At 62.6% G+C, this 22,509-nt stretch overlaps 1 protein-coding gene across 2 annotated transcripts; it reads right to left on the bottom strand.

Moving 5' to 3' along the window:
* Nucleotides 1-821: 821 nt before the first annotated feature.
* LOC310890649 (myosin-7-like) lies at nt 822-21,363 on the bottom strand (the record flags this gene model as incomplete). 2 transcript variants are annotated; one of them, XM_083852962.1, is made up of 37 exons in its annotated part: nt 822-3,809; nt 3,898-3,993; nt 4,669-4,944; nt 5,022-5,147; nt 5,782-5,985; nt 6,067-6,375; nt 6,587-6,711; nt 6,806-6,971; nt 8,262-8,445; nt 8,540-8,736; nt 9,824-9,942; nt 10,034-10,160; nt 10,460-10,849; nt 11,130-11,220; nt 11,322-11,467; nt 11,561-11,737; nt 12,362-12,604; nt 12,704-12,832; nt 12,908-13,034; nt 13,362-13,498; nt 14,036-14,159; nt 14,266-14,383; nt 14,496-14,583; nt 14,702-14,775; nt 14,995-15,304; nt 15,450-15,620; nt 16,657-16,925; nt 17,017-17,155; nt 18,055-18,158; nt 18,286-18,384; nt 18,830-18,893; nt 19,054-19,146; nt 19,234-19,336; nt 19,445-19,472; nt 19,705-19,861; nt 20,599-20,742; nt 21,184-21,363. In XM_083852962.1, 37 exons carry the CDS (start codon nt 21,361-21,363, stop codon nt 3,525-3,527), a joined length of 5,919 nt encoding a protein of 1,972 aa, XP_083709088.1. In that variant the 3' UTR covers nt 822-3,524. The 2 variants fall into 2 exon arrangements, with proteins under 2 accessions (XP_083709088.1, XP_083709087.1); XM_083852961.1 differs by having other exon boundaries at nt 19,054-19,336.
* Nucleotides 21,364-22,509: the final 1,146 nt, after the last annotated feature.

Raw genomic sequence — 22,509 nt, 5'->3', positions numbered from 1 at the left:
AAAGGGAAAAAGGAGAAATTAAAGGGCTGAAGAAAAAAAAAATGAGGAAACTGGGAGGTGATCGGGTGATAGGGAATAAAAGGCATACTATGTATATAAATAAATAATATATAAATAAATAAATAACATATAAATAATATAAATAAATAAACAGGTAATTAAGGATATAATTAATAATAATAATATATAAAAATAATAAATAAATAAATAAATAAGTAAAAATAAAAAGTATATTGACTATAATGCACTCCTAACGACCCATGGCGACGGGGCGTGCCCCATAGGAATGAGCCGTGCCCCATAGCGAGGAGACGTGCCCCATAGGACGATTTGGGGGGGGGGGGGGGACTGGAGCAGTGGGGCAGGGTCCAGGGTTGCTGTGGGATCTGTGGGGTGGGATCTATGGGGCAAGATCTATGGGGCAGGGATTGTCCTGGAGGCCTTATAAGGGGCTGAGCAGGATTTGTGGGGCAGGATCTATGGGGCAGGGATGGTCCTGGGGCTTTTATGGGGGTGTGAGGAGGATCCATGGGGCAGGATTTATGGGGCAGGACCCAAAGGGAAGGATCTATGGGGCAGGGACAATCCCGGGGCCCTTCTGGGGGTCTGAGCAGGATCTGTGGGGCAGGATCTATGGGGCAGGATCCCCCTAACACCCCCCTTCCCCCCCCGCCCGTGGTGGGGCCGCGGCTATTTCGGGGCCTCGTTATCACCCAGCCCCGCCCCCCCCGGGGGCCACCGCTTTGTCCCCGCTTTGTGCCCGTCATCGGCCCCGGGTGGCACATTCCTGGGGGGGGGGGGGGGGGGCGGGGGGACAGGGACCCAAAAAGACCCCACAGAGACCCCATAGCAACCACTGAACCCTATAAAGACCCATAGAAACCCGATAGAGACCCCATAGAGACCCCCAAAGACCCTCCAAAGACCCCATAGAACCCTACTGAGACCCCATAGAGACCCCCAGGAGCCCCACAGAGACCCCATAGAGACAATTGAGACCCATAGACACCCATAGAACCCCACAGAGACCCCACAGAGACCCACAGAGACCCCACAGAGGCCCCACAGAGACAACTGAATCCCACAGAGACCCATAAAGCCCCACAGAGACCCACAGAGACCCCATAGAGACCACCGAACCCTATAAAGACCCATAGAAACCCGATAGAGACCCCATAGAGACCCCACAGAGACCCAATGGTGACCACTAAGCCCCATAGAGACCCCCAGAATCCCCATGGAGACCCATGGAGACCCCACAGAGACCCACGGAGACCCACAGACACTCACAGAGACCCACAGAACCCACAAAGACCCCACTGAGGCCCCACAGAGACCCCACAGAGACCCCACAGAGACGACCGAACCCCACAGAGAACCACAGAGACCCCACAGAGACCACGTAGAACCCCATACAGACCTTACAGAGACCCACAGGGACCCCATAGAGATGGCTGAACGCTATAGAGACCCATAGAGCCCCACAAAGACCCCATAGAGAGCCATGAAGACCCATGGACACCCATAGAGACCCCACAGAACCCTACTGAGACCCCACAGAGACCCCACAGAGACCCCACGGTGACCACTGAACCCCACAGAGACCCCATAGAGACCCATAGAGCCCCACAGAGACCCCATAGAGACAATTGAGACCCATGGATACCCATAGAACCCACAGGGACCCCATAGAGACCCCACGGAGACCATGAAACCGCATAGAGACCCCCAGAAGCCACATAGAGACCCCATAAAGACCCCATAGAGACGATTGAACCCCATAGAGACCCATAGAGACCCCATAGAGACCCCACAGAGACCCACAGAGACCCCATAGTGAGCACTGAACCCCACAGAGACCCCCCAGAATCCCATAGAGGCCCATAGAACCCCTCAGTGACCCCACAGAGACCCCACAGAGACCACTGAACCCTATAAAGACCCATAGAAACCCGATAGAGACCCCATGGAGACCCCATAGAGACCCACAAAGACCCCATAGAACCCTACTGAGACCCCACAGAGACAATTGAGACCCATAGATACCCACAGAACCCCACAGAGACCCCATAGAGACAATTGAACCCCATAGAGACCCCCAGGAGCCCCACAGAGACCCCCAGGAGCCCCACAGAGACCCCACAGAGACCCCATAGAACCCTACTGAGGACCCACAGAGACCCCATAGAGACGATTGAACCTTATAGAGACACACAGAGACTCAGAGAACTCCACGGAGACCCCACTGACACCCCATAAAGACCCCACAGAAACCACTGAACCCCATAGAGACCCCATAGAACCCCACAGAGACCCCACAGAGACCCCATGGTGACCACTAAGCCCCATAGAGACCCCCAGAATCCCCATAGAGACCCACAGAGACCCACGGACCCCACAGAGACCCCACAGAGACCCCATAGAGATGACTGAACCCTATAGAGAACCATAGAGACCCCATAGAGACCGCACAGAACCCCATACAGACCTTACAGAGACCCACAGGGACCCCATAGAGATGACTGAACCGTACAGAGCCCCATAGAGCCCCACAAAGACCCCGTAGAGAGCCATGAAGACCCATAGACACCCGTAGAGACCCCATAGAACCCTACTGAGACCCCACAGAGACCCCACAGAGACCCCACGGTGACCACTGAACCCCACAGAGACCCCCAGAAGCCCATAGAGCCCCACAGAGCCCCATCAAGACCCACAGAACCCCACAGAGACCCCATAGAGACCATGAAACCCCACAGAGACCCCCAGAAGCCCATAGAGCCCCACAGAGACCCATAGAACCCCACAGAGACCCCATAGAGACCAATAGAGACCCACGGAGACCCCATAGAAACCCCACAGAGACCATGAAACCCCATAGATACCCCCAGAAGCCCTATAGAGACCCCATAAAGACCCCATAGAGACGATTGAACCCCATAGAGACCGCATAGAGACCCACAGAGACCCCATAGTGAGAACTGAACCCCACAGAGACCCCCAGAAGCCCCATAGAGGCCCATAGAACCCCTCAGTGACCCCATAAGGACCCCACAGGGACCCCACAGAGACCCCACAGCCCACGCTGCTGCTCAAAAACTTTTATTGGCCAGGGGGAGGGGCGGGGCGAGGTCGCGTGGGGCGGAGCAAGGGGGTCAGAGGGGGCGGGGCTCCACAGGCGATTGGTCGGCGGCTCCGTCGGGGGCGGGGCTTCACTCCTCGCTCAGCCCCTTCTGCTGGGGCGGAGAAGACAACGGGGGGGTGGTTGTGGGGCGGGTATAGAGTGGGTATGGGGTGGATATGGGGCAGATGTGGGGCAGGATGTGGGGCAGATGTGAGGCAGATGTGGGGCAGGTGTGGGGCAGATGTGGGGCAGGGTGTGGGGCCAGGACCCACCTTGGGGTCATGGCTGTGGGTCCACAGCTTGTTGACCTGGTGCAGATATGAGGTGGATGTGGGGCAGATATGGGGCAGGATGGGGGGCAGGGTGTGGGGCAGATGTGGGGCCGGGACCCACCTTGGGGTTACGGCTGCGGGTCCACAGCTTGGACCTTGGCCACCTCGGGGCAGATACGGGGTGGATATGGGGTGGATATGGGGCAGGATGTGGGGCAGCTATGTGGCAGATGTGGGGCAGATGTGGGGCAGGGTGTGGGGTAGGGTGTGGGGCCGGGACCCACCTTGGGGTCGCGGCTGCGGGCCCGCAGCTTGTTGGCCTGGGCCTCGGCCGCCTCGGCGCGCTCCTGCGCCTCGTCCAGCTCATGCTGCGCCTTGCGGAGTCTCCCCAGGGCGGAGGTGGCTTGCTCCTCCTACAAGGGGGCGGAGCCTCCAGCCGACCAATCGCGGCCCTCCCTCCCGCCCCACCCCCCTCCTCGGCCACCCTGATTGGCCACTCACCGCCTCCTCCGCCTGCCGCTTGTAGGCCTTGACCTTGAGCTGCAGCTTGGCCACCAGCTCCTGCAGTCGCGCCAGGTTCTTGCGGTCCTCCTCGGCCTGGGGGGAGGGGGGGAGTTGGGGGGTGGGAATGTGTGGGGCAGCCCCATAGGAACCCGGCCACGGGGCCACCAGGGCCACCGGGTTCTAGGTCAAGCAATGGGAAGGGGCGTGGGGGGCTGGAGGTGGCCTTGGTCAGCTATCTGAGGTGGCCACCAGGTCAACCAGGTTCTAGGTCACCCAATGGAATCAGCCATAGAGGCTGTAGGTGGCCTTGGTCAGCCATCTGAGGTGGCCACCAGGTCAACCACATTCTACGTCACTCAACAGAATCACTCATGGAGGCTGTAGGTGGCCTTGGTCATCCATCTCCATGTGGCCACCAGGTCAACCAGGTTCTAGATCATGCTACGGCACGGGACTTGGGGGTGGGAGGTGGCCTTGAGCATCTGTCTCAGGTGGCCACCAGGGCAACCAGGTTCTAGGTCACTCAATGGAATTGGTCATAGAGGCTTTGGTCACCCATCTGATGTGGCCACCATGTCAACCAGGTTCTAGGTCACCCAATGGCATCAAAGAGGCTGTAGGTGGCTTAGGCCAGCCATGACCATGTGGCCACCAGGTCAACCAGGTTCTAGACCACGCAAATCCATCAGACACAGAGGCTGTAGATGGCCTTGGCCACCCGCCTCCAGGTGGCCGCCGGCCCGGCCGCATTCTAGGTCGCCGCCCCACCTGGTAGCCCAGCTCCTTGCCGCGCCGCTCGGCCTTGCGCAGCCCCTTGATGCTCTCGGCGTGCCGCTTCTGCTCGGCCTCCAGCTCGGCCTCCAGCTCGCGCGCCCGGGCCTCCAGCTTCTGCAGCTGCTTGCGGCCGCCCTTGAGGGCCAGCTGCTCGGCCTCGGCCAGCCGCAGCTGCAGGTCCTTGACGCTCTGCTCCGTGTTCTTCTTCATCCGCTCCAGGTGGGCGCTCGTGTCCTGCTCCTTCTTCAGCTCCTCCGCCATCATGGCTGCCTGTGGGCGCCAAAGGTTAGGCGAGGACAAGGCTTGAGGGGGTTCTAGGTCGCTCAACCGCCCGTGGTGGGACTCACGTCGGTGATGGCCTTCTTGGCCTTCTCCTCGGCGTTCCTGCACTCCTGCACGGCCTCTTCCACCTCGGCCTGCAGCTGGCAGATGTCGGCCTCCAGCTTCTTCTTCTGGCTGATCAGGCTGGTGTTCTGCGGGCGGGGGGGGGGGAAGGGTCTCAGGGGCCTTCAAACATCTCCGGGGGGAGGTTCTAGGTAGCTCAACCCAGAAGGTTTCTCCACACATTGACTACAGAGAGCTGAATCTTCTCAAGGTGGAGGCGAGGTTCTAGGTAGCCCAACCCAGAAGGTTCCTCCACACATTGACTACGAAGGGCTGAATATTCTCAAGGTGGAGGTGAGGTTCTAGGTAGCTCAACCCAGAAGACACCGCCACCCTTTATCTCCAGTGGAACGAAACCTCTCCAGGTGAAGGTCAGGTTCTAGGTAGCCCAACCCAGAAAGTTCCTCCACACATGGACTACAGAGGGCTGAATGTTCTCAAGGTGGAGACAAGGTTCTAGGTAGCTCAACCCAGAAGGTTCCTCCACACATTGACTATGGAGGGCTGAATGTTCTCAAGGTGGAGGTGAGGTTCTAGGTATCTCAACTCAGAAGGTTCCTCCGCCCTTTCTCTCCAGAGGGACAAAACCTCTCCAGGTGGAGGTCAGGTTCTAGGTAGCTCAACCCAAAAGATGCCTTCACCCACCAGCTATAGAGGGCCGAAACCTCTCTCGGCGGAGCCGAGGTTCTAGGCAGCCCAACCCCACGGGCTCCCCCGCCTCACCTGGGCGTGGAGGAGCTGCACCCTCTCGCTGGCCTCCAGCAGCTCCTGCTCGGCCGCCCTGCGCACCCGCTCCGCCTGCTCGGCCGCCGCCCGCAGCTCCTCCAGCTCGGCCTGCAGCAGGTTGCTCCTCCGCTCCGCCACGGCCGCCGTCTCCTTCAGCTCCTCGGTGGCCCTCGCCGCCTCGTCCAGCTGCAGCTGGACCTCCTAGGAGGCCACCAGAGGCCCGTCAGCCTCAGGACGAGGAGGCCGCGCGCCCAGGAGGTCCTCATGGCCACCGCCCATCACCTTGAGGTAGCCCTGCGCAGCCTTGGCTTGCTTCTGGGCCTCGGCGGCCAGGCGGTTGGCATGGGCCAGCTGGATCTCCATCTCGTTGAGGTCGCCCTCCATCTTCTTCTTCAGGCGCAGGGCCTCGCCCCGGCTCCGCGTCTCGGCCTCCAGCGTGGCTTGCAGGGCCTCCAGGGCCCGCAAGTGGCCGCGCTTGGCCTGCTCCAGCTCCTCGTCCTTCTCGGCCACCTTGCGCTCTGCCTCTGCCCGCGCCTGGTGGAGCTCCAGCTGGGCCCGCAGGATCTTGCCCTCCTCATGCTCCAGCGAGGCCTGGGGGGGGGGGGGGGACAGGAGGTTGGGGAGGGGGCCAGGAGGTCAGGGAGGAGGACAGGAGGTCGGGGAGGAGGAAAGGAGGTCGGGGAGGAGGTCAGGGAGGTGAACAGGAGGTCAGGGAGGAGGCCAGGAGGTCTGGGAGGGGACCCAGGAGGTTCTGGCGACCGCGCAGGAGGCCGCAAGAAGCCGAGGAGGTCCCCGGGCTCACCTCGGCCTCCTCCAGAGCCGCCTGCAACTCCAGCTTCTCGGCCTCCAGCCGCTTCCGCGCCTTCTCCAGCTCGTGGGTGGCCTGGTGGCCAGCGCCCAGCTGCTCCGTCAGCTCCGAGACCTCCTCTGCCCGGGGCGAGGCCCTGTCAGCCTCCCCCCGGGGCTGGCCCGGGATGAAGAAGAAGAGGAGGAGGAGGGAGGACGAAGGCCGGGGCCTCACCTTGGAGGTTCTTGTTCTCCCGCCTGGAGGTCTCCAGGTGCTCCAGGGCCTCCTCGTGGGCGTTCCTCAGCCTGAAGAGCTCAGCGCCGAGGGCCCGGGCCTCCTTCTGCGAGGCCTCCAGCTCCGCCTGCGCCTCCTCCAGCTTCTGCTTCCACTCCGACAGCACCTGGGGGGGACCCGCCGCCACTGACCTTCCTCCCCCTCCTCCTCCTCCTCCTCCTTCTCCTCCTCCTCCTCCTCCTCCTCTCCCCCTTCCTCTTCCAGGTCTCCTCCTCCTCCTCCTGGTCACCTCCTCCTGGATCCCTCCTCCTCCTCCTCCTCCTGGTCTTCTCCTCCTCCTCCTCCTCCTCCTCCTCCTCCTCCTCATCCTCATCCTTCTCCTTGCGTCCTCCTTCCCCTCATCCTCCTGGTATCCTCCTCCTCCTCCTCCTCCTCCTCCTTCCCCTCCATCCCCTTTTGGTGTCCTCCTTCTTCCTCCTGGGCTCCCTCTCCTCCTCCTCTTCCTCCTCCTCATTCCTGATGTCCTCCCCCTCCTCCTCCTCCTGGTGTCCTTCTCTTCCTCCTCCTCCTCCCTCCTCCTCATCCTCCTTCCTCCTGGTATCCACCTCCTCCTCCTCCTCCTCCTTCTCTTTCTTCCTCCTCCTCCTCCTCCTCCTCCTCCTCCTGGTGTCCTCCTTCTCCTGGTGTCCTCCATCTCCTCCTCTTCCTTCTCCTCCTCCTCATCCTCCTGGTGTCCTCCTCTTCCTCCTTCTCTTCCTCCCCCTTTACTTCCCCCCAGTGTCCTCCTCCTCCTGGTTTCCTCCTCTTCCTCCTCCTCCTTCCTCCTGATCTCATCCTCCTCCTAATGGTGTCCCCCCCCTCCTCCTCCTCTTGGTGTCCTCCTCCTTCTCCTCCTCTTTCCTCCTCCTCCTCCTCCTCCTCCCACTCCTCCTCTTTCTTTCTTCTCCTCCTCTTCCTCCTCCTTCTTCTCCTGGTGTCCTCCTCCTCCTCCTCCACCTCCTCCTCTTCCTTCTCCTCTTCCTCATCCTCCTGGTCTCCTTCTCCTCCTCCTCCCCTTTTACTTCCTCCTGGTGTCCTCTTCCTCCTTCCTCCTCCTCCTACGGATCTCCTCCTCCTCCTGGTGTCTTCCTCCTCCTCCTCCTTCCTCCTCCTCCTGGTGTCCTCCGCCTCCTCCTCCCCCTTTACTTCCTCCTGGTGTCCTCCTCCTCCTGGTTTCCTCCTCCTCCTCCTTCTTCTCCTCTTCCACCTCCTCCTCCTCCTCCTGTCCTCCTCCTCCTCATCCTCCTGATCTCCTCCTGGTGTCCTCCTCCTCCACCACCTCCTCTTCCTGGTCTCCTCCTCCTCCTCCTCCTCTTCCTCCTCCTTTCTTCTTGTGTCCTCCCCCTCCTGGTGTCTTCCTCCTCCCTGTCTCCTCCTCCCCCACCCCCCCTCCCCACCCCGCCTCCCCCTCCCCCACCTTGTCGAAGTTCCTCTGCCTCTTGTCCAGGCCGGCGGCCGCCGCGTTGGCCCGCTCCAGGTCCCCCGTCAGGTCCTCGATCTCACCCTGCAGCCGCTGCTTGGTCTTCTCCAGCGAGGAGCCCTTGGCATTGGCGGCCTCCACCGCCTCCTCGGCCTCCTGCAGCCTCTGCGCCAGCTTCTTCCTACAGGGGAGCCACCACCAGAAGACCTCGGCGTCACCTCGGTGGTGGGGAGGGGACCTCCAGCACCCCCCTCACGGGGTGGGCAAGGACTCACTTGGCCTCCTCCAGCTCCTCAGTGCGCTGGATGGCGTCCGTCTCATACTTGGTCCTCCACTGGGCCACCTCGGAGTTGGCCTTGGAGAGGCCGCGCTGCAGCTCAGCCTTGGCCTCCGCCTCCTCCTCGTACTGCTCCCGCAGCAGGTCACAGTCGTGCCGCGCCGACTGCAGGGCGTGGGCCAGCGCTGTCTTGGCCTGGGGGCGAGAAGACCCGCGGGACCTGGGTTGGGGCCTCCTCGAGGTTCTTCACCTCGCGGGGAGGTGCCGGTGGGCAACCCGAGCCAAGAGGGGTCTTCTGGAGGGCAGCCAACCCAAGGCAACGTCCCCTAGGTGGAGCCGACCTCTTCTTGATGGACCCGACCTGCTCTAGATGGTTCCAACCTCCTCTAGGTGGTCCCAACCTCCTCTAGATGGACCCGACCTTCTCTAGGTGGACTCAACCTGTTCTAGGTGGTCCTGACCTCCTCTAGGTGGACCCAACCTGTTCTAGGTGGACCCAACCTCCTCTAGATGGACCCAACCTCCTCTAGATCGTCCCGACCTCCTCGAGATGGACCCAACCGGCTCTAGACGACCCAACCCAACCTCTTCAAGACCGACCAAGTCAACCCAACCTTCTGTAGACCAACCCAAGCCAACCCAACCTCTTGGAGACCCACCAACCAACCCAACCTCTTGAGGACCAACCCAACCTCTTGAAGACCAACCAACACAACCTCCTCTAGATGGACCCAGCCGGCTCTAGACCACCCAACCCAACGTCCTCGAGACCGACCAAGTCAACCCAACCTTCTGTAGACCAAACCAACCCAAACCAACCTCATCTCTTGAAGGCCAACCAACCCAGCGTCTTGAAGACCAACCCAACCCCTTGAGGACCAGCCAACCCCACCTCTTGAAGACCGACCAACCCAACCTCTCGAAGACCAACCCAACCTCTTCTAGACCACCCAATCCAACCTCTTGAAGACCAACCAACCAAACCCAACCTCCTCTAGATGGACCTAACCTCTTCTAGACTGACCAACCCAACCCCTTGAAGTCCAACCAACCCAACCTCTTGAAGAACAACCAACCCAACCTCTTGAAGACCAACCCAACCTCTTGAAGACCAACCCAACCTCTTCTAGACCAACCAACCCAACCCCTTCAAATCCAACCAACCCAACTTCTTGAAGACCAACCCAACCTCTTGAGGACCAAACCGACCTCCATGAGACCAACCAACCCAACCTCTTGAAGACCACTCAACCCAACCAAACGTCCCCCACCGAAGCCTCACCTTGGCCTCCTCCTCCAGCTGCCTCTTGAGGTCCTCCAGCTGCTGGGTGTAGCTGAGCTTCCCTCGCGTCAGCTGGGTGATGAAGGCCTCCTTCTCCTCCAGCTGCCTGGAGAGCTCGCCTACGGGGCGGGCAGAGGAGAAGTCACGGCCGGAGGGACCCCGTGTGGTCCCCGGGGCCGGCGGCGGGGTGGAGGAGGGCGCGGTGCTCACCGTTCTCCGTCTGGAGCCTGGCCCGCTGGGCGCTGAGGTCGGCGACCGCGCGCTGAGCCTCCTCCGACTTGGCCCGGTGCTCGCTCAGCTGGTCCTCCAGGGAGCGGCACGTCTTCTCCAGGAGGGCCTGGACCGAGGAAGGACCCAACCCAACCTCCTCGAGATCAACCAAGGCAACCCAACCTTCTGTAGACCAACTCAAGCCAACCCAACCTCTTAGAGACCCACTGACCAACCCAACCTCTTGAGGACCAACCCAACCTCTTGAGGACCAACCCAACCTCTTGAAGACCAACCCAACCTCTTGAGGACCAACCCAACCTCTTGAGGACCAACCAACCCAACCTCCTCTAGAGGAGGAGCGGAGGAAGGGTTGTCCCTCTCCGTCCCACCTCGCTCCGTCCCCGCTTCTCCCCGGCCGCCCACCTTGGTCTTGAGGAGCTGCTCCACGTTGGAGCCGACGTCATCCAGCTCCAGCCGGAGCTCGCTCTTCTCCTTCTCCAGCTTCTGCTTGATGCGCTGCAGGTTGTCGAGCTGCTCAGCCAGCTCGGCCGCGCCGTCGGCGTGCTTCTTGCGCAGCGCGGCTGCCGTGGCCTCGTGCTGCAGCGTGGCCTCCTCCAGGTCCCGCCGCAACTTCTGGAACTCGGCCTCGCGCTTCTTGTTGAGCTCCACCTGCGCCGAGGTGGCGCCACCCGCCTCCTCCAGCCGCTCACTCAGCTCCTCCAGTTCCCGTGAGAGCTCCGAGCGCAGCTTCTCCGCCTTGGCCCGGCCCGTCCGCTCCGCCTCCAGCTCCTCCTCCAGCTCCTCCATGCGCGCCTGGGCTCCGGGGACGGGGAGGACGTGAGAGGCCTTCTCCCAACCCAACCCAACCCAACCCAACCCAACCCAACCCAACCAATGGAGAATCTTCAACCCAACCCAATCAGATGGAGACCCTTCAACCCAACTCAACACAACACAACACAACACAACACAACCAATGGAGAATCTTCAACCCAATCCAATCAGATGGAGACCCTTCAACCCAACCCAACCCAACCCAACCACTGGAGGCTCTTCCCCTCCAGCCCCTCCCCCTCCCCGCCCCCATCCTGACCTGGAGCTCCTTGAGCTTCTTCTGGAGCTGCCCGGCCACTGCTTGCTCGTCCTCTATCTTGGCATTGAGCGCATTGAGCTCGAAGTCCTTCCTGCAGGAGGACACGCACCACTCCGTCACGGCCTCAGGAGAAAGGGAACATGGGAAAGGGGCCCGGGAGGGGGAGGGGAGGGGAGGCAGCTGGGGCCTGACTTTTTCAGCCTCTCGTCCAGCTGCTGCTTGTCGTTCTCCAGGTCCATGATGCTCTCCTGCGCCAGCTTCAGGTCGCCCTCCAGCTTCCTCTTGGCCCGCTCCAGGTCCATGCGGATCTTCTTCTCCTGCTCCAGTGAGCTCTCCAGCTGCCGGCGAGGTGGGGACCCCCCATCAGCCCCCCAAAATGTCCACCCTGGCCAGGACTTTCTGCCCCCGGGTGGTGGAGAACCACGACTCACATCGTCCGCTTGCTGTTCCAGCTTGACCTTGGCCTTGGCCAAGGTGTTGACCTTGTCCTCCTCCGCCTGGAGGTCATCCAGGGCTTGCTGCTGCGACTCCTGCAGGGCCTTCTTCTCCTTGGTCAGCTTGGCGATGATCTCGTCCAGCCCGGCCATCTCCTCGGTCAGGTTCTTGACCTGCGTGCGGAGGAACACCAACCTTGGGTCATCTCCACCCAACCCAACCCCCCCCCCCTTGGGTCATCTCAACCCAACCTTGGGTCACCTCAACCCAACCCCCCTTGGGTCATCTCAACCCAATCACCCTTGGGTCATCTCCACCCAACCACCCTGGGGTCATCTCCACCCAACCACCCTTGGATCATCTCAACCCAACCCCCCTTGGGTCACCTCAGCCCAGCCACCCTTGGGTCATCTCCACCCAACCCCCCTTGGTTCATCTCAACCTACTCTTGGGTCATCTCAACCCAATCACCCTTGGGTCATCTCCACCCAACCACCCTGGGGTCATCTCCACCCAACCACCCTTGGATCATCTCAACCCAACCACCCTTGGGTCATCTCAACTCAACCACCCTGGGGTCATCTCCACCCACCCTTGGGTCATCTCAACCCACTCTTGGGTCATCTCAACCCAACCACCCTTGGGTCATCTCAACCCAACCACCCTTGGGTCATCTCCACCCAACCACCCTTGGGTCTTCTCCACCCAACCCCCCTCAGATCTCCTCAAAACCCCCTCCCGTTGGCTCGAGGTCCTCCAACCCCTCCCCTCCCCCCCCGGCCCTTCCCTGCCCTCACCTTGTTCTCCGTGGCATGCTTCTCCTTCTCCACCTTGGCCAGGGACAGCTCCAGGTCATCAATGTCCTTCTTGAGCTCGGCGCACTCGTCCTCCAGCTTCCTCTTCCTGGCTGTCAGCTCGGCGTTCATCTCCTCCTCCTCCTCCAGCCGCTCCGTCATCTCCTTCACCTTGGCCTCCAGCTGGATCTTGGTCTTGATCAGCTGGTCGCAGCGCTCCTCGGCGTCTGCCAAGTTGTCCTGCTCCTGCGGGGGGGGTGGGGGGAGGATGGCGGGGTGGAGACACGAAGGACACGGGGCGGGGGGGGACAATGGGGGGGGGGTGGGGACACCTCCATCACGCACGGCCTGCACTTGCAGCTGGAGGTCATTCTTCTCCTGCAGCATGGAGACCATCTTCTCCTCCAGCTCCTTGCGCCGTGCCTCCGACTTCTCCAGGGCCTCCTTCAGGCGCCCGAACTCCTCCTTCATGGTCTGAGGGAGCCACCGAAGGTCCCGGTCACCTGCCCGCATCCTCCTCCGTCTCCCCACCCGGCCGCCGCGCCCCACCTGCATCTCCTTCTCGGTCTCGGCGCTCTTCAGCAAGGGCTTGATCTTGAAGTAGAGTTTCATCCAGGGCCAGTTCTTCACCCCCATGAAGGCCCGGACGTTCCACTGGATCACCAGCAACGAGTCCCTGGGGGGAGAAGGGGGGGTGAGACACCACCACCACCACCATGGAGCCACCACCACCACCATGGAGCCACCACCACCACCATGGAGCCACCACCACCATCATGGAGCCACCACCACCACCACCATGGAGCCACCACCACTACCACCACGGGGCCACCACCACCACCATGGGGTCACCACCACCACGGGGCCGCCACCACCACGGAGCCACCACCACCACCATCACAGGGCCACCACCACCACGACGGAGCCACCATCACCACCACCACGGGGCCATCACCACCACCACCACAGGGCCACCACCACCACCACCACCAGTGTCACCCACCGGCGCTCCAGGATCTTCTTGAACTCCTGGCGGGACAGAAAGCCCCGGGCCTGGGCCTGCAGGCGGGTCATGATGCGGGCCAGGCGCTCGTCCCGCATCTCCTCCAGCAGCCCCAGCAGCCCGGCCTTGAAGAAGACCTCAGGGGAGGAAGGAGGAGGGTGAGGAGAAGACGGATGGGTGGGCGGGTGGACCAGAAGGTGGTGGGGTTGGGGGGTGGATGGACGGAGGGGTGGTTTGGTGGATGGAGGGAGGGTTTGGTGGGCATCTGGAGGGTTTGGTGGACATCTGGAGGGTTTGGTGGACATGTGGAGGATCTGGTGGGCGTCTGGAGGGTTTGGTGGACATCTGGGGGGGTTGGTGGGCATCTGGGGGTTTGGTGGACATGTGGAGGGTTTGGTGGGCATCTGGAGGGGTTTGTGGGCATCTGGAGGGTTTGGTGGGCATCTGGAGGGTCTGGTGGGCATCTGGATGGGTTTGGTGCGCATCTGGAGGGTTTGGTAGGCATCTGGAGGGTCTGGTGGACATCTGGAGGGGTTTGTGGGAATCTGGAGGGTCTGGTGGGCATCTGGAGGGTCTGGTGGGCATCTGGAGGACCTGGTAGACATCTGGAGGACCTAGTGGTCCTCCAGGTGGACCTGGGGGGGTGGTGAGACCGTGGCGCACCCGAGGCCCACCTTGGTGTGGCCAAACTTGTACTGGTTGTGGTCGACGTCGAGGGACCCCAGAAGCTTCTCGGCGCCCTTGCGGCTGTCGATGAACTGCCCCTCGGGGATGGCCGCGGGGTTCAGGATGCGGTACCTGGGGACGGGGGGGCAGCGGCAGGAGAAGACACCCCACCGCCAGCTCCAGGTGGGGCCACCCCCGAACCCATGTCCTCCCCCTCCCATTGGCTGACGGCCCCTACCTCTGGCGGAAGTCCCCGTAGAGGATGCGGTTGGGGAAGCCCTTGCGGCAGATGCGGATGCCCTCCAGGACCCCATTGCAGCGCAGCTGGTGCATCACCAGGGGGTTGTCCATCACCCCTGGAGGTGGGACAGGAGGTGGCGGTGGTGGTGGGGGGGTCACCTTCAAGCCCCGCCCACCACCCCGGCCACGCCCCGCCAAGCTCCGCCCCCCCCCCTCACCCCCCTTCACCTGGCTCCTTCCTCTCGTTGGGGATGATGCAGCGGACGAAGTGGGGGTGGGTGGTCTTCAGGTTGGCCATCAGCTTGTTGAGGTTCTCCTGGGGGGGGGGGGGGTTGAGGGCCTCGTCCCGAGGTTCCTGCGCCCCTCTAGAAGGTGCCGCCCACCCCCACCATGTCCCGAGGTTCCCCCTGCCCCGTGGACCTCCGGGTCCTCACCCGATGCAGGGCCGAGACGGTCTGGAAGGAGGAGCCCTTCTTCTTGGCTCCTTTCCCCTTCCCTCCGTCGCCACCTGGAGGGAGGAGAAGGGGGAAGGGAACCAGGGGGAGGATCTCTGAGGGGGCTTCTCCATCCATCCATCATCCATCCATCCGTCCAGCCATCCCTAGGGGTTCTAAAACATCTCCAAACATCTCCATCCATCCATCTGTCCATCCATCCATCCCTAGAGGTTCTGAAACATCTCCAACCATCTCCATCCATCCATCCACCCCTCCACCCCTCCACCCACCCGAATCCGCCCCGGCGTAGCTGGAGAAGAGGCTGGCCAGGAGCTTGAGGGCCGACTTCTGGTAGAGCCCCACCACCGTCTCGTTGAGGGGGTCCTTGTTCTTCTCCAGCCAGCCGATGATGTTGTAGTCCACCGTCCCTGCGTAGTGGACCAGGGAGAAGTGGGCTTCCGTCTTGCCCTTGACATTGCGGGGCTTCCCGAAGTTGCCCGACTTCCCCAGGTGGTTGTCGTAGAGCTTGGCCTTGAAGGTCATGTCCGAGGCCTTGGGGAACATGCACTCCTCCTCCAGGATGGACATGATCCCCATGGGCTGCCGAGGAGAAGGCCTTGTCAGTCGTGGGGGCACCGAGAAGCCCCCAACCCACCTCCTCTGGGGCCTCTGGAGAACCCCAAAGGGGGAGGACCCTTCTCCAGAAGACCTCCAGGCCTTCGGGAGGCCCTGGGAGTGGTGGCACCTTCTCGATGAGGTCGATGCAGGCCTGGAGGTCCATGCCAAAGTCGATGAACTCCCACTCGATGCCTTCCTTCTTGTACTCCTCCTGCTCCAGCACGAACATATGGTGGTTGAAGAACTGCTGCAGCTTCTCGTTGGTGAAGTTGATGCAGAGCTGCTCGAAGCTGTTGAACTGGGGGGGGGGGGAGAGGATAAGAGATGGCCAATGAGGGCAACGGAAGGCCCAGTGGGGTCAGTGGGGTCAACTGAAGACCCAATGGGGTCTACTGGAGACCCAACGGGGTCAATTGGAAACACAATGGGGTCAACAGGGTCCACTGGAGACCCAATGGGGTCAACTGGAGACCCAGTGAGGTCAACTGGAGACCCAATGGGGTCAACAGGGTCTACTGGGGACCGAATGGGGTCAACTGGAGACCCAATGGGGTCAACTGGAGACCGAATGGGGTCAACTGGAGGCCCAACGGGGTTAACTGGAGACCCAAGGGGGTCAATGGGGTCAACTGGAGACCCAACATGGACAACTGGAGACCCAATGGGGTCAACTGGAGACACAATGAGGTCAACTGGAGGCCCAACGGGGTTAACTGGAGGCCCAACGGGGTCAACAGGGTCTACTGGAGACCTACTGGGGTCAACTGGAGGCCCAATGGGATCAATGGAACCAGTAGAAGACCCGATGGGGTCACGTGGAGACCCAACGTGGTCAACAATGTCCACTGGAGACCCAATAGGGTCAACTGGAGACCCAATGGGGTCAACCAGAGGCCCAATGGGGTCAAAGGAGTCAACTGGAGACCCAACAGGGTCAACTGGAGTCCCAATTGGGTCAACTGAAGACCCAAAGGGGTCAACAGGGTCAACTGGAGACCCAATGGGGTCAACTGGAGACCCAATGAGGTCAACTGGAGACCCAATGGGGTCAACTGGAGACCCAGTGGGATCAACTGGGTCAACTGGAGGCCCCAGTGGAGTCAACTGGAGGCCCAACGGGGTCAATGGGGTCAACTGGAGACCCGATGAGGTCACTGTAACGCCCAACGGGAGCCCTGAGGTCAACGCCTCAGCCAACGAGCTCCACCTAACGTCCAACCAGGTCCGCCCGGCCAACTCAACGCCTAACGGGGGTGGTCAGAAGGCGGCCCCCCACAACCGGCCGGACCCCCCCACGCCCGGCCGGACCCCCCCACGCCCGGCCGGGCCCTCACGTCGAAGATCTCGAAGCCGGCGATGTCGAGGACTCCGATGAAGTACTGGCGCGGCTGCTTGGTCTCCAGCGAGTTGTTGATCCTGGTGACCATCCAGTTGAACATCTTCTCGTAGACTGCCTTGGCCAGGGCCCCGATGGAGTAGTAGACCTGCTGGACGCTCTGCCCCTTGGTCACGTACTCGTTGCCCACCTTCACCCGCGGGTGGCACAGCCCCTTCAGGAGGTCGGCTGAGTTGAGGCCCATCAGGTAGGCCGACTTGTCGGCGTCTTGGAGGCCAGGAGAAGAAGAGGACGCACCGTCAGGGCCGTGCCCGGACCCCCCCCCCCCCCCGCGTCCCCCAGCCCATCGCGGGCCCACCTTCGGTGCCGTCGGGCTCAGCCTGCTCCTCGCGCTGCTTCTGCTTGAACTTCATGTTCCCCAGGTGCATGATGGCGCCCGTCAGCTTGTAGACCCCGGCCTTCTCCTCCGCCGTGAAGCCCAGCACATCGAACGCGCTCTGCGGGGGGGGGGAGGGCTTGGAGAACACCCGGCGTCCACCCCCCCACACCTGGGGACCCATCTCCAGAGCCGTCTGGCCACCCTCGGAATCCTCCAGCCATGGGCTCGTTGGTTGAAGGACCCGACCAACCATCTAAGGACCCATCTGACCACCCATGGATTCATCCACCCATGGTCTGGTTCCTTGGAGGACCCAACCGACCACTTAAGGACCCATCTCTCCACCCATGGACTCCTCCATCCATGGTCTTGTTGGTTGAAGGACCCGACCAACCACCTAAGAACCCATCTGTCCATGGTCTCACGGGTTGAAGGACCCAACCAACCATCTAAGGCCCCATCTCTGGAGTCATCCATCCATGGTCCCATGGGTTGAGGGATCCAACCGACCATCTAAGGACCCATCTCTGGAGTCATCCATCCGTGGTCTCATGGGTTGAAGGACCCGACCAACCATCTAAGGACCCATCTGACCACCCATGGACTCCTCCATCCATGGTCTGGTCCCTTGGAGGATCCAACCGACCATCTAAGGACCCGTCTCTCCACCGATGGACTCATCCATCCATGGTCTTGTTGGTTGAAGGACCCGACCAACCATCTAAGGACCCTTCTGTCCACCCATGGACTCATCCATCCATGGTCTCGTTAATCTAAGGACCCCTCTATCCATCTGGGACCCACCTATGGACTCATCCATCCATGGTCTCATGGGTTGAGGGACCCAACCGACCATCTAAGGACCCTTCTGTCCACCCATGGAGTCCTTCTCCCATGGTCTCATCCATCCGAGGACCCCACCACCCAGCTGAAGACACCACCACCCACCCGAGGACCCCACCCCCCATGGTCCCAGCCAGCAGAGGACATCTCCAGCCACCCCCCCCGACCGCTTACGTCGGTGGCCAGCAGCTCCTCGGAGTCGTCGATGGAGGCCACGGTCACCTCCCCTTGGGACACGTAGCTGTAGTCGTAGGGGTTGGTGGTGATGAGCAGCATCTCTGCTCGCCGGTGGGACAGCAGGGAGGAGAAGACCCAAAATGGCCCAAATTGTCCTCGTTCTCCTCAGGGAGGAGCGGAGGAAGGAAAAGAGGGTGGGAGGAGAAGACCCAGAGCCACCAGCCTCACCCAGCAGCTCGGGCTTCTTGTTGGAGAGGATCTGGTAGAAGATGTGGTAGTTCCTCTCGGCCTTCAGCTGGAAGATGACCCGGGACTTCTCCAGGAGGTCTGGAAGTGGAGGGGGGGAGAAGGTTTGGGGGCGGTGGGAGGGATTTGGGGGATGGGGGTTGGACAAGAAGATGGATGGATGAGGAGATGGTTGGGCAAGGAGATGGTTGGACAAGGAGATGGTTGGAAGAGGGGATGGTTGGAGGAGGAGATGGTTGGACGAGGAGATGGTTGGGCGAGGAGATGGTTGGGCGAGGAGATGGTTGGTTGAGGAGACGGTGGGACGAGGAGATGGTTGGGCGAGGAGATGGTTGGGCGAGGAGATGGTTGGACAAGGAGATGGTTGGACGAGGAGATGGTGGGATGAGGAGATGGATGGATGAGGAGATGGTTGGGTGAGGAGATGGTTGGACGAGGAGATGCTTGGGTGGATGGGAAGACGATTGGATGGATGAAGGTCACGGAAGCCACCAGAGATCCCCCCCCCCCCCCCAGCCCCACTCACACGTCTCGATGTCGGCCGATGCCAACTTCCCGGTGGCCCCGAAGTGGATCCGGATGAACTTCCCCTAGGAGGACATCACCGGGAAGTCCCCGCCAGCCGCCAGCCCTGCCCCACAGCTCCCTGCCCCACAGCTCCCCGCCCCACAGCTCCCCGCCCCACAGCTCCCTGCCCCACAGGTCCCCGCCCCACCGCTCCCCGCCCCACCGCTCCCCGGGGGCGCTCACGAATCGCGACGAGTTGTCGTTGCGCACGGTCTTGGCGTTGCCGAAGGCCTCCAAGGCTGGGTTGGCCTGGATGATTTGGTCCTCCAAGGTCCCCTGCTGGTGGCACCGGTGGAGACGGGCAGGTGTCAGCGGCGCCCCAAGCGTGGGGCGCGCCCCCACCCCCCAACCTCCGGGCCCCACCTTGGCGGCCTCCTTCTTGCCGCGGTCGCCGATGGCGGCGATGCTGGCGAAGTACTGGATGACCCTCTTGGTGTTGACCGTCTTCCCCGCCCCGGATTCTCCGCTGGAGACGTGGGACGGAGGTGGAACACTTGTGGGGCGCTCGCGGGGCGCCATGGGGTGCCATGGGGCGCTGTGGGGCGCCGTGGGGCACGGCGGGGCCGCCACTTACGTGATGAGGATGGACTGGTTCTCCCGATCTGCCGGGAGAAGACATCACGAGGTGGCCACGGGGACGCAGGGCAGGGTGGGGGTGAGGTGGGACCCCGTGGGCACGTGGGCTAGGACTGGCTCCGCCATCGGCGGGCGGCGATCGCCGCCCCGTGGTAGCCGGCCCCCTCGTTTCGGGGGTAGCCCCGCCCTGCCCCACCCGTTTCTGGGGGGAAACGGGGCCGCTTTTGTGGGTTCCCCCCTCCCCGAGGTGGTCCCCACCTGTCAGCATGTTCTGGTAGGCGTTGTCGGAGATGGAGAAGATGTGGGGTGGGACCTCGCTGCGCTTCTTGCCCCGGTAGGCGGCCACCACCTCGGCGTTGTAGACCGGCAGCCACTTGTAGGGGTTGACGGTGACACAGAAGAGCCCTGAGTAGGTCTGGAGGAGGAGGAGGAGAACATCGGGGACGGCCCACCAGGAGGGGACAGCCCGGTTCTAGGTGGCCCAAGGGGTCTGGAGGTGGGATATCCCACTTCTAGGTGCCCCCAAAGATCTTGAGATATTCGTTCTAGGTGGCCCAAGGGGTAAGGGGTCTGGAGATGGCTGATCCCATCCCTAGGTGGCCCAAAGGGTCTGGAGATCTTGGTTCTAGGTGGCCCAAGGGGTCTGCAGTTGGGATAGCCCACTTCTAGGTGCCCCAAAAGATCTTGAGATCTTCGTTCTAGGTGTCCCAAAGGGTCTGGAGATGGCTGGTCCCATCCCTAGGTGGCCCAAAGGGTCTGGAGATCTTGGTTCTAGGTGTCCCAAGGGGTCTGGACATGGGACCTCTTGGTTGTAGGTGTCCCAAGGGGTCTGGAGACATGGGACCTCCTGGTTCTAGGTGTCCCAAAGGGGTCTGGAGACACGGGACCTCCTGGTTCTAGGTGTCCCAAGGGGTCTGGAGACATGGGACCTTCTGGTTCTAGGTGTCCCAAGGGACCTGGAGACACATGGCCTCCTGGTTGTGGGTGTCCCAGGGGTCTGGAGGTGGGACCTCCGGGTTCTAGGTGTCCCAAGTGACCTGGAGACCATGGTTCTAGGTGTCCCAAGGGGTCTTGAGGTGGGACATCCGGGTTCTAGGTGTCCCAAGGGGCCTGGAGCCGGGACCCCGCCCCCCCAGCCCCCTCAAGGCTCACGTAGATCATCCAGGCGGCGTAGCGCTCCTTCAGGTTGTAGAGCACGGCGGGCTCGTGGAGGAAGGTCAGCATGGCCATGTCCTCGATGCGGTCAAACTTGGCCGGGTTCTGGGGGTGGACGTCGGCCTCGGGCACCGTCAGGGTCTGCGGGGGGGGGTCCAGGGGCGGGGGGGGCAGGGTCAGACCCCAAATCCCCCGTCGACCCCATTGACCCCACTCCCGTTGACCCCTCCTCCATCGACCCCATCGTCCCCACCGACCTCGACCCCATTGCCCGCGCCCCCATTGGCCCCGCCCATATTTGCCCCGCCCCAATCGGCCCCTTTAACCCCTCCCCCACCGACCCCATTGACATTGATGCCGCCCCCATTGACCCCATTGCCCCCATTGACCCCTTTGGCCCTGCCCCCGTTGACCCCATTGGCTTTGGCCCCATTGCCCCCTCCCCCATCGACCCCATTGACCCCTCCCCCACTGACCCCACCCCCGTTGACCCCTCCCCCACCGACCCCACTGACCCCACCCCTTTGGCCCCGCCCCTGTCGACCCCTCCCCCCTCCCCCCCCTCAGGCCCCGCCCCCTCACCTCGCCAGTCTCCGTGGTGACGGTGACCCCTCCCCCGTTGCGGGAGGTGACGCGGGCGCGGACGAACTCGAGGTGGGGGTGGGGCACGAAGCAGAGCCCGCGGGCGTCGGGGGGCGGGGCCGGGCGGGGCCCCTCGGGGGCGCGCAGGAAGGGGGCAGCCGCGCCCAGCGCCTCCGTCATCTGGGGGGCGGGCGGGGCCATGCAAATGAGCCCGGCCCCATAGCCGGGGGGCGGGACCCATAGGGATGAGCCTTGCCCCATAGCGGGGGGGCGGGACCCATAGCTGGGGGGCGGGACCCATACCGCGGGGGGGGGACCCTTAGAAATGAGCCGTGCCCCATAGCCAGGATCTGTGCCCCATAGGGATGAGCCCTGCCCCATAGCGAGGTGGTGGGACCCATAGCCAGGGGGCGGGACCCATAGAACCAGACTGTGCCCCATAGGGATGAGCCCTGCCCCATAGCGAGGAGATGTGCCCCATAGCGAGGGGGCGGGACCCATAGGAGTGAGCCCTGCCCCATAGAAATGAGCCCTGCCCCATAGCGAGCTGTGCCCCATAGCGTTACACCCCCCCCCACTATCTGATCCCCAACCCATGCACCCCCCACCCCATAGCACCCCCCCACCCCATAGCACCCCCCCAGCCCCATAGCGCCCCCCCACCCCATAGCACCCCCCAGCCCCATAGCGCCCCCCCGCCCCATAGCACCCTCCGCCCCATAGCACCCCCCTGCCCCATAGCGCCCCCCGTGCCCCATAGCGTCCCCCCGCCCCATAGCACCCCCACCCCATAGCACCCCCCCACCCCATAGCGCCCCCCCCGCTCCATAGCACCCCCCCCGCCCCTTAGCGTCCCCGCACCTTCAGTCTCTGGGTCTGGCACAGGAAAAGGATCCGGATCTGTGGGGCTGGGGGGCGAGGGGCTGTGACCCACAGCGCCCCTCCCACCCCCCCGCGCCCCACATCCCCCCCGTGCCCCACAGCGCCCCACATCCTCTCCTGCGCCCCATAGCCCCCCTCGTGCCCCATAGCGCCCCACAAGCCCCACGTCTCCCCTGTGCCCCATAGAACCCCCCCTGCTCCATAGCTTCCCAAATCCCCCCCAGGCCCTATAGCACCCCTCTGCCCCATAGCGCCCCACACACCCCCCCCACATGCCCCATGGCAACCCCGTGCCCCATAGTGCCCCACATCCCTCAGCACCCCCCGTGCCCCATAGCACCCCATAGCGCCCCACATCCCCCCCATGCTCCATAGCACCCCCCCGCCCCATAGCGCCCCACATATCCCCACACTCTCCATAGCCCCCCCGTGCCCTACAGCGCC

Source organism: Anser anser (assembly GCF_964211835.1).
Source record: "Anser anser genome assembly, contig: HAP1_SCAFFOLD_32, whole genome shotgun sequence".
Taxonomy (NCBI): domain Eukaryota; kingdom Metazoa; phylum Chordata; class Aves; order Anseriformes; family Anatidae; genus Anser; species Anser anser.
Note: the sequence above shows the minus strand (reverse complement) of the source record. Positions and strands in the feature narration are given on the sequence as shown.